This window comes from Schistocerca serialis, chromosome 1 (genome assembly GCF_023864345.2).
Source record: "Schistocerca serialis cubense isolate TAMUIC-IGC-003099 chromosome 1, iqSchSeri2.2, whole genome shotgun sequence".
Classification (NCBI taxonomy): Eukaryota; Metazoa; Arthropoda; class Insecta; order Orthoptera; family Acrididae; genus Schistocerca; species Schistocerca serialis.
Genome location: NC_064638.1, coordinates 395,324,179 through 395,341,524, shown reverse-complemented (window position 1 = coordinate 395,341,524; position 17,346 = coordinate 395,324,179). Strand labels below are relative to the sequence as shown.

The 17,346-nt window shown below is 37.4% G+C and overlaps 1 protein-coding gene across 1 annotated transcript; it reads right to left on the bottom strand.

Moving 5' to 3' along the window:
* Positions 1 to 2,260: 2,260 nt before the first annotated feature.
* Positions 2,261 to 17,202, bottom strand: LOC126471472 (succinate dehydrogenase [ubiquinone] cytochrome b small subunit, mitochondrial). Its single transcript, XM_050099672.1, has 3 exons — positions 17,047 to 17,202; positions 9,447 to 9,798; positions 2,261 to 2,569 (listed from the first exon to the last, which is right to left on the bottom strand). Exons 1-3 carry the CDS (start codon positions 17,090 to 17,092, stop codon positions 2,392 to 2,394), a joined length of 576 nt encoding a protein of 191 aa, XP_049955629.1. The 5' UTR covers positions 17,093 to 17,202; the 3' UTR covers positions 2,261 to 2,391.
* Between the last annotated feature and the right edge of the window lie 144 nt (positions 17,203 to 17,346).

Below are 17,346 nucleotides of genomic sequence, written 5' to 3'. Positions count from 1 at the left end.
TTGGATTAGGGCTAACTATGTAGTTTATTAGTGTCAAAAAACGATAATGCAGTGTTCAAAGGCTATGTTCATTATCTCGTGTTCTGTTCTCTTCCCTTCAGTTTCCTCTGGTTTGAATGCTTGTTCACGCATACAAGTAAAGGGTAGCAAGCCCTAATATACTGACTGAATCAACTGTTGTTAGTGTGTGCTTACATTCCCTCTGTTGAAAGGGAACTTAAGGACACCTCTCTAAATGTTAGTTGCTTGCTTGCCAGTCAGTCTCCCAAGACAATGAATGCTGTTTTGCTTCAATAGCTTCAATCAGACTTGGTGCCATGTACAAACAAAAGAATTTAAAATTCAACAATTAGTTTGCATTACACAAGAAACAAAGGGAATCCGAAACTGAAAAAAAGAGAACCATTGAGATAACAAAATGTTGCAAAATCTGAGAAAAAGAAAAAAAGAATAAAACAATGGACCCAGACAACATTATTTTCACGCACAAACTGACTGACATGCAATCTGTTGCTGCTAGTGCCAAAAATACCTCAAACTTACCTGACTGGTAGATTTTCTTTTCACAAGGTGGTTCTTTGGGAAAGATGCGGCACAGCTGTAACGTTTTTTTTATTGTTATGAATTTTCTAACTATAAAATTTGTTATGAAAGTTAGCTAATAATTTGAAATGATGAAAATACGCACATTAGAGCACACTGCAACGCTTTTGAGACAATAATACAGAATTACAAACAAAAACATTTTTGATTTTGCAATCAGCCTCAATTTTTTCAGACTGTCACTGAAATACTGCACTCTCATCAATGTATTAAAAATGGGAATGCCAAAAAGATTTGTTTCTACTTAAGATGATCCAAGCATATATTAAACTTGTTACTGTAAATACCCTCATGTGTAAAAGTGAAAGACTGGTGAAGCGGTCGAGTTTAAGCTTATTCTGTGAACATACGCCATGCATACTCCGACAGCCAATGAGCATTCAGCAGTGTTCTGAACACTCTGTTGTGAGTCAGTGCAAACATAAAATGTGATCGTGGTGAGTTATTTAGTGAATTTTTACTCTATTTGATGCTTGTTGCCTTCAATGATGATAACCAAACCTCATCAGTCCTTTTCCTTCACTCCTCTTCCTTCCCCTTCTGCCAGAAGAAGGACCCACTGGTTCCAGAAGGTTGCGAACTTTAATACCTTTATATGTGTGTTCTCCTGCCACTGCTTGGAAAGTAGATTTTTTTATCCATCCAATTACATTATATAATCTAATGATCTGTAACACTTTTTTTTTACCAACGGGGAGATCCGAAATAATTCTCTCTCTCTCTCTCTCTCTCTCTCTCTCTCTGTGTGTGTGTGTGTGTGTGTGTGTGTGTGTGTGTGTGTGTGTGTGTGTGTGTGTGTGTGTGTGTGCGTGCGCGCGCGCGCTCTCTCTCTTTCTTACCCTGGTTTACAGAGAGTGACATCTTATATTGGAGCATTGCACTTCTTGAATTCTGGAATATCATTATCCATTTCCCTTTAAATTTAGTTTCAGTAAGCACAGTTGTAACATCTTCAATTTTTGTAGCCATGTCTTCCTCCATTGTGTGTAATATTACAGTATACTGGTAATTTTTGCTTTTGGACTGTCTAACTACAACTGAATGAAACAATTTTCATGCCATACTCGTTTCACCTTTACTATCTGCAAGGCATCTTCAGTGGCAGGTTGTGTGAATGATTTTGTACATGTTACCTTTCTGTTCCATTTTGGTGCTGTTCCTCTTCTTATAATTGCCACTTTGGGTTTTTATTTCCCACATTTCACAGCACTAGGAACTGAAAACTTGTTTTGATGCAATGTTTTGGTTTGTGTTGCTGACTGTCAGATGAAAACAAGTGTTCAGTTCCTAGTGTTGTGAAATGTGGAAAACAAAAACCCCAAGTGGCAATTGTAAGAAGAGGAGCAATACAAAAAATGGAAACAGAAACATAACATGTAGAAAATTGTCCACACAAACTGCCACTGAAGATGCCTTGCAGAGAGTAAAGGCGAAATGTGTATGGCATGAAAGTTGTGTTTCATTCAGTTGTAGTTACACAGTCCAAAAGTAAAAATTATCAATATACCATAAAAGCTCTGTTTTATCTTCTACTGTGGTTTAGTTTTCACTTTGATTTCTAACTTCATCTTCCTAAGGAAACATCTCTGACAATATTAATGTTTCACAATTACAGTGTATCGCCATTTGTTGAATTCACCAAAGTAATAAGAATGACTTTTAGTTACCAAGACCATTTAATAAATAATTACTTTACATGATTGTATTGCAGTCAAATTTTATGTACATAATGTTACTTAATTTAAGTACACACTTCATATACTAATTAGTTCTGAAACTGTTTCACAATTACAGTTTCCACAGTAAGTGAATGGCATTGGCAAAGCCACAATCATTGAAAATCAAAAACAGTAAGCCTGTCAATGTTGATATTGAAAGCACATAAACCAAAGCATGTGCAATTACTGGAAAAGTTTTTCCAAAAATTATAGGCCGCACATAGTCCACAACAATTGCTTCAATACCCCTGGAACAAATATGAGATGCATTTTTAGTTCCACAATTACAAGTAATAAATTAACAAACCAATTTGTTAACTTCTGCAGAAATTTCATACATCGGTAACAAAACCATTATGTGAACAATACATCTCAGCAACATTGTTTCAAATCTGGATATGAAACTATTTCTAGTTTTGTTAACTTACTTATAATAAAAAGTATGAGGATACAAAATGAAGGGGAAAAATGCTAAGTTACATACTTGGCAAGCACACTGTTTGATAACTAAAACCAGAGATGCTTCAATCTTGAGATTTTTACAAAGACTTCTACGTCTACACGCCCATTCCGTGATTCACACTGCACTCATGTGTATGGCAGAGGGTTCATAGATTCTATGCACTTTTTTGATATGTCTTCTGTCAACACTATCTGGTAAGGATCCCATACCTTATAGCACTAGCCTAGAAGAAGACTGACAAGTGTAGTGTAGGCAGTCTCTTTAGCAGATTTGTTGCTTCCTCTACTTGTTCTGCCTTCCTCACAATATTAGCAATTTAAGTTCATGTTATAAATACAACCATTCTGCCTTGAGCAGAACATATATTTCCTCTTTCTCACTTTTAAAAATTAAAACTACACTGTATGACCAGGCACATTGACAATGAGGTGCCAACAGGCTGCCGTATCATCCTCTGCCACATGGCATCAATTAGATGCATTATGGAGGGTCATGGTGTCAGCACACCAGTCTCCTAGCCACTGTCAGCTTACTGGTTCTGGAAGCTGCTGCTCCTCATTCAAGTAGCTCCTCAGTTGGTATCATAAGGTTGAGTGAGCCCCATTCTAGTCCTCCCACAAAAGAAATATTCCGGACAGTACCAGGAATAGAACCCAGGTTCTGTGCATGGTAGTACGACATGCTGGGCACTCAGTTATGGGGGCAAACTTTTCTCACTTCCCCCATACAATTTCTGAGCCACTACACCATAATCGATGGGTTTCTTTTTTATTTTAATTAAGAAAAGTTTATTTCATTGTTTTTAGCCTTGTGCAACACAAGTGAAATTTTTATGCATTTTGTCATCAACATCACTGTCAAACTGCTATTATTATGACTTTTATTGTGTTTAGTATTTAATGCTAATATAGTAAGAAAGGTTAGTGTTGTTCATACCTGTAAGTAGTTCTGATAATGGGAAAATCAATGCACATTTGTAAATGATTGGAAGACATATGACAAAAAGTAAGCATAACAATAGCTCTTATTTCCCTTTCCATTTTATTACAGAAGTTCAGCAAAAATGTTTCACATGACTGACTTTCCAATCACCTGTACTAAAGCAAGCAACAGCCAAATGAACAGCTAAGGAAAAGAAAATGACATCCACTTACACTGTTGTAATAGAAACAGGACATTTGGGTAAAAATGAGATGAGGCTCTTGCTTTCCATACTTTGGAAAGGCTGTGACTATTACCAATGTGGTCAAATTCTTAAGCACTGCAAAGTTCTACCAATTCTACTGTCCCCTTCAATACGACTGAAAATATGTATTTTCTGACAATTCTATCTAACACCTATCTGTGAAAACAACGCAAATACGACAAAATCTGTTTTCAGTAATGCTAATGCACTTTATCAAGCAAAAAACATTAGAAGGAACTCATTAGCACCTAAAAGTAATGACACAGTTTTGTCCCTCTATGAAATGACTCTTCTCATGAAATTATCGCTGTGTGATTATGTTTATTTTACTGTAATCTAGCGGACTGAAGTGAGACATTGACAAACCTGGCATAGCTTTACTAAGTGGACAAAATTTGCAATGGCAGAAACAAGAAAGTATCTTTAAAACTATCAAAACAAAAATAGTGAATGTTGATTGATGGCACTTCAGAGCACAAAAGAGAAGTTCAGAGAGACAGAGTTGAGAGTGATGATACAGTCACACTGATTCCCATTTGTTGTAAGCAATGGAAATTGAAACTAATGTGGAGATTGGTAAGACTGCTTTACGCACAGCTAGTTTAAGCCTTCTAGAAGCCCATAAGAGCTGTATTCCATACAAGAAAACCACCATTTCAAGTCACTGCATCCACACTAGCTGACGCCTATTTGAAATACACCAGTCATATCCATGATTCTAAAAACGTTGACTGTAGTCATTTAAATCCGCATGGAAGAATTCCAAATACCTCCAGATGATTCAAATTTGGTAATATATTAATAAAAAATAATTTAATATATCTTTTGGAGTAGCTCTGCCCCTGAGTAATAGTCAGAAAGAAGGAATCGTTCTTGCTGAAAGTACAACTCTCAAAAATATTTCTAAAGTTGCAATCAGTATAGCTGCAACCAAAGTTTTATGTAAACAAATGTGTATTATTGTTGCAACAAACCAGTGTGAAGATTCTCTCACTAACCTTCCCCCCCTCTGCCCTTCCCTTTCAATGCACCACGGACTCACTGCACTGCAAGGTTGCTTTTCAGTCACTAACTATATAAAATTGCTCGTCCAACTGCCAACCTGGATTCGTAGGATGCTGCAACAAAGCATATTCACCCACTTTTTGTCACAATTTCGTGAATGAAAGTAATACAAATGTCCTGAGAAAAGAATGAGATTTTCACTCTGCAGTGGAGTGTGCACTGGTATGAAACTTCCTGGCAGATTAAAACTGTGTGCCAGGTTGAGACTCGAACTCAGGGACCTTTGCCTTTCGCTGGCAAGTGCTCTACTGACTGAGCTACCCAAGCACGACTCACAACCCGTCCTCACAGCTTCAATTCTGCCAGTACCTTCAATTCTGCCAGTACCTCATCTTCTACCTTCCGAACTTCACAGAAGCTCTTCTGCGAACCTTGCAGAACAAGCACTCCTGGAAGAAAGGATATGCGGAGACGTGGCTTAGCCATAGCCTGCAGGATATTTCCAGAATGAGATTTTCACTCTGCAGCAAAGTGGAAGGTAGAAGACGAGGTACTGACAGTACAGAAGCTGTGAGGACAGGTTGTGAGTCATGTATGGATAGCTCAGTCGGTAGAGCACTTTCCCGCGAAAGGCAAAGGTCCCGAGTTCGAGTCTCAACTCGGTCCACAGTTTTAATCTGCCAGGAATTTTCATCCTGAAACAAATTCCACATATAATGCACATTCTTCTGTTTCTGCAGAACAACTCTACCAAGAGGAAATTTGTGAATGTTCTTTACAAATAGACTACTGTCAAGAATTTTGTTCAAGAGTATCTCACTGGTGGTACATGTATGTATCCTGGAAATATCCCTACTGGAGCAAAACAATGATTTTAAAAAAGCCCCTTTTACTACAATAATGATAGCAAAGTCTACATATATCATAATATAAGTATGCAGCAACAACAACAACAACAACAACAACAACAATAATAATAATAATAACAGCAACAATTTGTCTCACCTCACTCGTTTTGAAGAGGACAAGAAAACATCAGAATGTAAAAAAAGTATGGGATGATAGAATTAGAATTTTTTAAAATTTAAAGTAAAATTATTTGTTGTAAGGAGCTTCCATGAGCTTGATGATCAGTTGAAGACTGCATTTAGCAGTACCACAATGAGTTGTTGTTAATGCAGCAGTGTATATTCAGCTAAGAATGTTCCTCTCCTGCTAAATATTCTTGGACAATTGAATGATAATCAGCAGCAGGAAGAAATCAGTTTATGAACTGGTGAATCCCAAGTTTGCATTTGGTGTCAATTTGCTATTTGTGGAAGACTCTTTGAGATTGATAGATGGCTCAGAGGTATGTCGACAAAACTGTTAAGTGAGCAACAGTTATGAAAAATCAGGTTATTATTTATGACTTACAGCACTACTGGAGTAATGACTTATAGCATTACTGGAGTAATTCAGTCAGTCATTAATGGTGATGAATGAAAGTGTAACACTTGCTTTAAGTTCAAACAGCAGGCTCCAAATATGGGAACATGCAGATGTGGTCAAGTAAATATGTATCTGAATACTATCAATGAAACATCTGATGGACTGACTAAGTAACTGTAGCATGTAACTTTGGTAGCATAAGCCACATACGTAGAAAGAATCAACATGATAAAGATGGTGATGCCAATTGCAGTTAGGCCACTATTTCTGTTTTAAACTGGCCCATTTTTGTATTGAATATCATACAGAAAATTAAATCATTCGCCTGTGATAACATGTTTCCGAGGGGTGTTGCACCTGGTTGGTTCTAGAATATTTACTGATAATGCCACAACTCAATTCTACAATTTTTTTCTTTCATTTATATACTATTCTGAAATTATGAACAACAGAACGTGGGTATCCACATCACATAGAGGGGATACTGAGTTGCTGACAGGCACTACGAAAGACTGCAATACATTTTAGCTTTCAGCCAAAATGCCTCCTCCTGAAGCTGAAAATACATTCACATAAGCACAACTCACACATACAACCACTGTCTCTGGGTGCTATAGCTGGACTGAGTCGTAACTGCGCAATCAGGTGTGGGTGATGGCCTGGGAGGTGGAGATACCAGGGAGAGGTTGGGAAAGGTGTAGTGCTGCTTGTGGGCACAAGCACTGACATGGTGGTGACAGGATAAGACTTCCACAAGCAATTTGAAACTTTTTTTTTTTGGGGGGGGGGGGGGGGGGGGTTAGGATGGGAGCACAAAAGGAGAGAAGTAGGGAAGGGGGAAAAAGACTAGAGGTTGTGTAGGCAAACTAGAAAGCTGTGTACTGTGTTGTGTTGGATTGGGAGCAGGAAAGGGTATAGTAAGTGGATGACAGGAACTAGCGAAGGCTGACGCAAGGGGGTTACGGGAACATAGAAGATATTGCAAGGAGAGTTTCCACCTGTCCCATTCAAAAAAGCTAGTGTTGGCAGGAAGGATCCAGATGATGCAGGCTGTGAAACAGTCATGACGTGAAGCACATTGTGTTGAGCAGTATGTTTGACAACTGGATAGTCCAGCTACCTCTTGGCCACAGTTTCAATGGCCATTCATGAAGACAGGTACCTTGTTCCCAAAACTGAGATTTTCACTCTGCAGTGGAGTGTGCGCTGATATGAAACTTCCTGGCAGAGACGAGGTACTGGCAGAAGTAAAGCTGTGAGGATGGGGCGTGAGTCGTGCTTGGGTAGCTCAGTTGGTAGAGCACTTGCCCACGAAAGGCACAGGTCCCGAGTCCGAGTCTTGGTCCGGCACACAGTTTTAATCTGACAGGAAGTTTCTGATACCTTGCCACGAGGCAAGGGGTAGGGAGCAGGGGTGGAGTAGAAATGGACAAGGGTATTGCATAGATCTGGAGGGCAGTGGAATACCACTGTGGGAAAATTTGGAAAGATAGTGGGCACGCTGTTTCTCATTTTAGGGCACAGCAGGTAGTCAAATCCTTGGTGGAGAATATGCTTCGCTTGCTCCAGTCCTGGGTGGTACTGAGTTATGAGGAGAGTGCTACTTCTTGTGGCTAGACTGTGGGTATTTGGGAGGTTAGGTAACTGAAGAAACAAGGCAAGGGAGATTGTTTCTGTACAAAGTTGGGAGGATAATTTCGGCCTCTGAAGGCATCAGTGAGACCCTTGGTATATTTGGAGAGGGAATGCTTTTCACTGCAGATGTGATGTCCACAAGTTACTAGGCTGTATAGAAGGGTCTTCTAGGTATGGAATGGGTGGCAACTGTCGAATTGGAGGTATTGCTGGTGGTTGGTAGGTTCGATTTGAACAGAAGTACTGCTGTACTCACCCTTGAGGTAGAGGTCAACACTGAAAAATGTGGCTTGTTGAGTTGAGGCCAAACAGATGAATTGAATGGGGTAGAAAGTGATTTGATTCTGGTGGAATGTAGTCTCACTGAGGCCTTCACAGACCAAAATTAACCTCCCTATCTTGTACAGAAACAGATTGAGTCTTGTCCTTCCAATCACCTACCAACCCCAAAGATTCACTGCCCAGCCACGAAGGAGGAGTCCCCTCTCGACTCAGTACCACCCAGTAACAGAACAACTGGTTTCACATTCTCTGCGAGGGTTTCAACTACCTCTTGCCATCATGCCCTGAAATGTAGACTATGCCATCCACTAACCTTCCCACCCTTTGCACAGTGGTATTCTGTTGCCCCCAAACCTATGTGATATCCTTCTACATCCCTACTCCTAACCCCTTGTCGCATGGCTCATATTACTGCAATATGACCTAGATGCACGACCTGTCCATACATCTTCCCACCATCCCACCCCACCCCATGCCACCTCCTTACCCCCAGCACCCACACCTGATTGCTGCTCCCAACACGCACAGCTGCAACTCAGCCTGGCCACAGCAGCCACAGGCAGTGCATATGTGTACACGAGTTGTGCTTGTATGAATGTGTACGTGACTTCTGCTTCAGAAGAATGCCTTTTGACCGAAAGCTGACACATATAGCAGCATTTTTCTTGTATCTGTCAGTGACTCAACGTCCTACATAATGTTGTTGTTATTCCGTCCTAGATTTTCCATTGTTAGAATATTGGTACACTATTATCACTGTGCCACCACAACCAAGGTGGCAGTTGGTCAAGTGGTTGTTACATACCCACTGATTGGAGAGCCTACATTCAACAAACCCAAAGTGTGGTGAAACGAGGAGTTTCCAAAACTGGCTAGCTGTACATGTGAAACAATCTGAGAAGTTTTCAGCAAATCATATTAATTAAAATATTATGCTTTCTGTAATTCTGTTCATTGCCTTTAAACTTTTTTTTTTTAGAACAAGTGCTGAATAATCCTGAACTACAGGAAACAGGGGCAGCTGGTTTGTCAGAATCATTTTTCTTTCACATTATAATCTAAAATTTATAAGAAAAAGATACAATAAGGATTACATATCACATTAAAAATAAAATATTCTTACCAGTGACTATGCATCACAAGAGACAAGGCAAGAAGACAGTCCAGTGGTTGCGATGGAAAAATTAATGCTACAGGGACCACACCGAGCAGTCCAGCAGCAAGTATGCGTTCCGCACTCCACAACTTAGTATGGTCCCCTCCATGTGATTTTTCTGCTTCATTTTTCACACTGCTAACAGCAAAATTTCTGGCACAGACCAAATATGTTGCCTGTGTTCTGTTGCTATAGAGATTCGTATAATCACTCCTGCTTGCCTTTGAAAGATTGACAAGCGAAGGATGAAAATCCATCTTTCTCACTGCTGACCCTAATCTGTACAAGGGGCTGCTGCTTGTAGACAACTTCTTACATACTGGAAAATGACAAGGGAGCATTAAGTGATACAATGTAATCTGATGGCACTGTTTATGATATATAAATCTTAAGATTTGATAATTTAATATTTTGATGGACATGCTAATAGTCAGACCCCATTAAATAAAAGCACTTTATCCAGCAAAAAAAAAAATATTACAAAATTATTATCACTTAAATGATGCATCCAACATAACTGTCATAAATCACCACCGTTTCTTGGTAAGAGTCAAGATCAGGGACAACACATTCACTTACTTGTTATACAGAGAAATGTTGGGGGTGTTCACTGTGAGTCCTGACATGAGAGCAAAGCAGTTTGTCAACAGCATGTTCAAAGCAGTAAGCACACATGTTGATCAGCAATGAATTGAAGTAACTGTGCCAAATCCCAACTTGACTATGACCACGGAATGTGTAATCACTTCAGGAAAACTGGTTATAATCCCTGAAGTTCCCAAGACAGTAAGCATAATAAAAATAATAATAATCAGAGGCTCATGATATAAGATGACATCAATACTCTCATTGTTCAGTAACCGTAGTTGAGCCTTTCCTCATAAACCACAACCAAACAATCAGCTTCAGAAAATGTTAAGAATATGTTCCAATGATTTCAATTCCAGCACTCAAAACACACGATACTATTCTCCCATTGGCTATGAGAAAGCCAAAATATATATTAACACAAACTCCGAAATCTACAGCACATCTATTCTTCCAAAAACGAGCAGAAATTTTAAAAAATACAAACTAAAAGCAACTAAAAAGATCGCTGTACAAAACAGATACAATGCTCGGGAAATATGTGACGAGATAAAATCTTGCGGAGAGAGAGTGGAAGCAGTAAGTGTCGTGAGAACTGAAAGTAAACAAGCCTCCGAAAAGTTCGTTACACCTAACATACAAGCAAATGTTAACAGAAACCTCGAGCGAAAACTTAACAACTCAGCCTATAATGTGCTCAAAATGTTAAAATCTGTTAATAATATAATACATAGAGACTGTGAAAAGAAAGAAGATCGTATAATAGACTGCAAAACTTCGGAAGACTTGAGCACAACAAATAATGCTTTTACTGTACATATACTTGCCGACAGTCTCGGAAAAAGACTGGCAGAAACCCTATATAACTCAGGATGCAGTGTTACTAGCGTAATAAAACCTGATGCTCCACTGAAAGAGATCGTCAACAACTGCGAAAATCTGAGTATCAAGATAAAGAAAAATGATTGTGTTCTAATCCTAGGGGGCGGAGTAGACGTCCGCTGCAATGATGTATTATCAGCAAGACGAGCGCTAAGAGAGACGCTCGAAAAGCTCAAAAATGTACATGTGATGGTAACCAGCATTCCATACGATTTTTTAAAGAAATCTCGTGTTAACGAAGAAATAAAAAAAACTAACAGACTGCTTCACAAAATAACAAAGTGCTACCCAAATTCAACATTTGTCCAGCTAGATTTCAGAAAACATCATTTCATAAACAGTGGAGATCTCCTAAATAGAGCAGGACAACTGTATGTCTGTGCTCAAATTATGAAATCAATAAATAATTTCAATGATCAACACAAACTGCCTGGTATCCTCACCATAGCAGTAACTGAACAAATGGAAATTTGCAAGGGAACGTCTAAGATGAGAGAGATACCTAACATACCGGTACCAGTATCTGAAGGAGTGGTAGAATATGGGGTACCAGCAGAAATGTCAGGAACATCCAGCAGAGTTGAAGAGGAAACAATTTCTTCAGATGAGAAAGCCTACAAACCTAGTGTAAACTCATGTGCACCTGAAACCTCCAAGGATGAAGCTGTCAGCACATTCGACACACTCAATGCTTCATGCTCACTTATAACTAGGACTGCAACCACACCAACAGCCAAGAACCATTCAATTAGATCCAGAAACTCATCAGCTGCTCTGCAGACATCTCAAAGGAAGAGCCTCAGGATAAGAAGAGCTGCTGTGCGTAGTGACTATTTTTTATGGGACCTTCGCAATTTGAAGAAGAAGAAAAGGCAGAATCTCTACAGTGTCAGCAACAAGAAAGTACAAGGTAAATAGTGCAGCAAATCCACTACATGAAACTTTAACAGTTGTATGCCAAAATGTGCAAGGACTAGAAAGTAAATTAGCTGAAATAGTTCTATTAACTGACTATCTAAAAGACATTAACATACTATGCATAAGTGAGCACTGGGTAAAAGAAATGCAAGCGTCTAGCATAATTATTCCAAATTTTGAAATGATTAGCAAATTTTGTAGAATCAACCATAAAGGGGGTGGGACATGTATTTATGTTAGGACAGGGGTAGAATCAAAAGAAATTAAATGTAAACTAAAATGCATAGAAAAAGATTTTGAATACAGTATATGTGAGCTAACCAAATTAAAAATTACTATTGGGTGTTTGTACCGATCACCACTGGGCAACTTTGCCATTTTTATGGAAAACCTTGAGGGACTGCTGAATGAACTTAAACATAATGTAATTGTTCTTGGTGATTTTAATGTTAACTTTAAGAATGATTGTAGTAAACAACAGCAACTGTGCAATCTGTTTTTGTGTCATAATATGATGGCAACTGTAAATGAAGTTACCAGATGCGGAAATATGTCTGAAACTATAATAGATCAAGTATTTATAAACAAGGACAAGTGTGAATATAACACTGAAGTAATTGACAGTGGTTTCTCAGATCACAAGGGTATCAAATTGAGTTTAAATGTCACATCTTACAAGGACCCTGTTATCAATAACAATTACAGAGAAAGGAGATTTATAAATGATGACAGCATAAGAATTTTTAATTACATTCTGGAAAATAACAACTGGGGTAGTGAATCAAGTGGTGATGTCAACAGAAAGTTTGACTCATTTCTTGAAAGCTACAACACTGCTTCGATGTTGCCTTTCCTATAAAAAGAGTCAAAACTAAACATAAAACCAAAACATGGGTTACACAGGGGATTAGAAAGTCATCAGACACTCTCAGAAAGTTAAATAAATCAGCCAGGAAGAATGTAGTACTGAAAGCACATGTGAAATGTTATAGAAGCCTGTACAAGAAAGTAATAATTGCAGCTAAGAAGCTTGATAATGATACCTATATTGAGAAATGTAACAACAAAATGAAGTCAACTTGGGAGGTAATAAATAAAAATATAGGTAGACACAAAAGAAAAGATAACAGCTTTGTCATTAAAAATGGGGGTAAAACTGTTAAGGACCCACTTCAGATTGCCAACATATTTAATGAACATTTCACAAATACAGCCATAAATTTAATTAAAACTAAATGCAATTCCAATAGCAAGGTAAAAATCCCCATGAATGACATAACAATGTTCCTTTATCCAGTATCTGATTCAGAGGTACTAAATGCTATAAATAAGTTAAAAAATAAAATGTCATGTGGGTGTGATGGGATTCCTGACAAAGTCATTAAGCAAAGTGCAAGAAACATAGCCTCGCATCTCACTGAAATTATAAATGAATCTTTTAAGACAGGGGTGTTCCCATCAAAACTTAAAATGTCTACTATAAAGCCACTTTACAAGAATGGTGAGAAATATGATGTTAGTAACTTTAGGCCTTTATCAATGTTGTCAGGTTTCTCAAAAATAATAGAAAGGATAATGTATCAGAGACTATACAAATTTCTTATTAAGAATAGAATATTGGTTACTGCGCAAAATGGTTTCTGTAAAAGTAAATCAACTGAAACAGCTATCTTCAATTTTTTGCAACTTGTTCTAAATTCCATAAACAGAAAGGAATTAAATTGTGGATTGTTTTTAGACTTATCAAAGGCCTTTGATGTCATCGACCATAAGTTACTGCTTAGGAAGTTATATGCCTATGGGATATGTGGAGTTGCCCACAAATGGTTTGAATCATATCTGTCAGACAGGTATCAGAAGGTGGAGATAAGCCAGGCAGATAGAACATATTCATCAAGATTCGAGAGAGTTTTGTATGGAGTACCCCAGGGATCTGTATTAGGGCCATTACTGTTTTTAATATTTATCAATGACCTACCAAGTCATCTATCTGAAGCAGAGGCAGTACTGTTTGCTGATGATACAAGTTTGTTTGTTAAAGCAAATAGTGAAGCTGACTTACAGGAAAAAGTCACATTAGCAACAGACGAAGCAGACAGATGGTTTAATGAAAACAGACTCATTGTGAATGCCAAAAAAACAACGTGGATCAACTTCAGACATATTCCAAAAAAAATAAAAACTAACCTTACAGTAGAACTGGGTAAGTGTAAGATTGAACAAGCATCATACACTAAATTCTTGGGAGTATGGTTTGATGAACACTTAAGATGGGAAAAGCATGTAATATCATTGAACAAAAAATTAAGTCAAACATGTTATATACTTAGAATGCTTGAAAGCTCATGTAATATTAAAACTGTGTTGTGTGTTTATTTCTCATTCATGCACAGTTTATTAAGATACGGCGTACAGTTTTGGGGGAACATCAGTCTAACAAAACACTCATTTAGACTACAAAAGAAGGCAGTCAGAATAATAAAAGGTATAGGATATAGAGACTCTTGTAGGCAAGCTTTCAAAGAATTAAAAATCATGACACTACCATCTTTATACATATATGAAAGCATATGTTTCTTAAAAGAACACGAGGACTTTTCTACATTAAACAGAGAATTTCACAACTACGAAACAAGGAATAGGAATGATTTCCACAGAGAAATTCATAAAACAGCTATGTATCACAAAAGTGTACTATACCAACCCAAAATCCTCTACAGTGCTCTCCCCAATGAACTAAAAATAATACCAAAACTGTACATATTTAAAAGAGAATTAAAAAACATGTTATTAAGCAATAGTTTTTACAGTATTGAAGAGTTTGTGAATCGTTGACAATAAAAGCGCAGTTAATATTTCCCTGACATACTAAATATGTGTAATTGCTCACATTTAAATACTTGCTGTTTCTATGAAAGTGTGAAACTGTTAATGTAAGAATGTAAATAATCTTTGATGTGAGAATCACTAACTTTTTTTTTTGTACGTTGTTATCCTACTTGTGTATTTTTATGTTAATGTTCTAAAAGTTCTATTGAAATTGTAATATCTAAGTGACATGTAAATTCAATTACAAATTTTCATGTATATGTATTTTAAATTGTAATGTTTATTGACAAGTCCTATATCATTTCGATGATGTACTACATGGACGCTAATAAATTGAATTGAATTGAATTGAACATTTTGGGAAAATAATATCATCACTATGAAAAATGACTTGAAATCAACCATGAAAATGAAATATTATGGAGTACGGTGCAGAGCAATAATTACAACAATTAGAGCAACAGTTTCAAGTCTCCAATCTTTTAATCATAGTTTATTATCTTAAACAATACACTTCGCTCAATAAGAAATCTTCATTTGTCTGTCATGTTTACATTTTTTAAAGGACAGAGAATAATTCATTTGTAGTACCAGGCAAACTGCAATCAATGGCATTTCTTAGATTAGATCCGAAGCAATGTGCATCTGAAGTAGTACTGCTGTTGGCATATCAGAAGTTTAGACATGCATAGTTAATAAATCCATGGAAAACAGCAAATATGAAAGCTGAACAACAGATAGCAACAAATTTTCTTTTCTATCTTTCAACTTAACATGTCAAGAAAAGGACAGAACATAACAAACAAAAAATGAAATGAGGACGACTTAGCAGTGGAGGAAAGAAAGTAACTGTGCAGGAAATGATGAAAATAGGTAACAGTTTCAGCAGAAGGTATGCAAGATAAAGATCTACTCAACAAACAACATACAGCAGCTATCCTCCCCCTCCTAAACATAGAGAGACAAAACCAATTGGTTGAACAGGCAGATGAAAGTTAACAGGAAATGAAAAAGAGCACCAACCTAAATTAAATACTGTAATACACAGTACTTTTGAGCAACACCAAATATCTCTCCCGATAGCAGTGCTAAATGATACTCAAACTCGAGAATGATCACCTAATTCAGGTTTTTCTATAATTCCAATGAATATGACTACATCCTCCATATACCTCTTAATTTCTTTAGCATCTCTCTCTCTCTCTTTTTTAACCTAACTAACAGACTTTGGAGAACCCACTGTCAACAGAACTGTAAAATCTGTGTCAGAATAGTGGGCAATTTTCAATGTCAGATCTTTATAATTTCACTGTTTGGATGCAGATTTCAGCTGTTCAGCATGTAATAATTTATCATGGCATGCAAATGATGGAAGTATGAATTTCTGCAAAATGTTCATACAACAATCCTTTGTGTGTTAATGGCAGGAGACTCCTGAACACCACCTGGATCTATCTCTCCTTTCATTACACCTAACACCGTTTTAGCAACAGACTAAAATACTATCTTTGTCATGATAAAAATAATCTGTCATCGGGTCACACATAGTACGCAGAATCACCATTGGTTTGACACTGCATGCAACTCCACATGAGTAAATGGAGCCAAGACTATTGTCAATCAAAATTTATGAACTCTACAACTAATTACTGCATTATTCATGCTCAGAAGTCACTAAACGCATCAACTTACCTACTTATTGAACACTGTACTCATTACATTACGGTGAGTTTAAAATTTGCATTTATTTTGCCAAATGTTTTAAATGAATGTGAAGGAACACAGATAAGAAATGAGAGTATCTTAGTGGCTGCAATGTACACACCTATGTACTATGTATAGTCCAATTACAGAAAAACTACAGCTCTATTATTTTCCTAGCAAAGGCTGATACACTGTGAGGTTTAGATACTAATGCAACGTACATATCAAACTTCTGTTTCCATTTAATGTATTTGACAATGATACATTAGTTTAAATAAGCAACACCTCTCAACCACTGCACAGGCCATCTACAGAAAATTTACACAATTCATGCCTACAGCTAACGTGGATGTCGACGTAATGTAATATAAGAATAATGACGAGAAATTCATACACAACAGCTATGCATATCACAAGGTAGATTAGCACTACGATCAATGGCTATTGCTAACAACATGAAATATTTTAGAGTGCTTGGATACACGCCTGTTTCAGAAATTCTGTTGAGCTTTGGTAGCACCAGCTAACGGTAATGTCATTACGATTACCCTATGGTATATACACTGCAGGTACAAAAGTATTATGCACACCTCAGTAGCTCATATATTAATATTCAGATCTAGTACTGAAATAAATTAATTTATACCTTGCAACGAGTTTGGTACAGATCTTAAAATACAACGGAGTGCCATTTCTTTAGAGGGTTGCCTGTTTCTCACACAAGCAAACACCTATTACTTTAACCCCTTTTTTTGCTCCACCCGCAGATAGTTTTCTCCAAAGATAAAATAATCAATTGGTGAACATAGGAAGCGAACATACGCCACTAATAGTCTGCGCAATCATTAGCGCACATATAATCTGCGCAAAAAGATCTTAGCGTATGGGAAAGAGCTCTGCGAAGATCCAAGACGAACGCAAACACGGAAATATGTTTTGGAAAATT

What these genes read in the sequence shown, in the direction of transcription:
- LOC126471472 (XM_050099672.1), bottom strand. Translation starts at nt 17,092, where the DNA reads ATGGCACTCCGTTGTATTTTAAGATCTGTACCAAACTCGTTGCAAG. An exon ending in TGTACCAAACTCGTTGCAAG is followed by an intron (nt 9,799 to 17,046) that starts GTATAAATTAAT and finishes GTCATTTTCCAG; the next exon opens with TATGTAAGAAGTTGTCTACA. An exon ending in CTTGTGATGCATAGTCACTG is followed by an intron (nt 2,570 to 9,446) that starts GTAAGAATATTT and finishes TATTTGTTCCAG; the next exon opens with GGGTATTGAAGCAATTGTTG.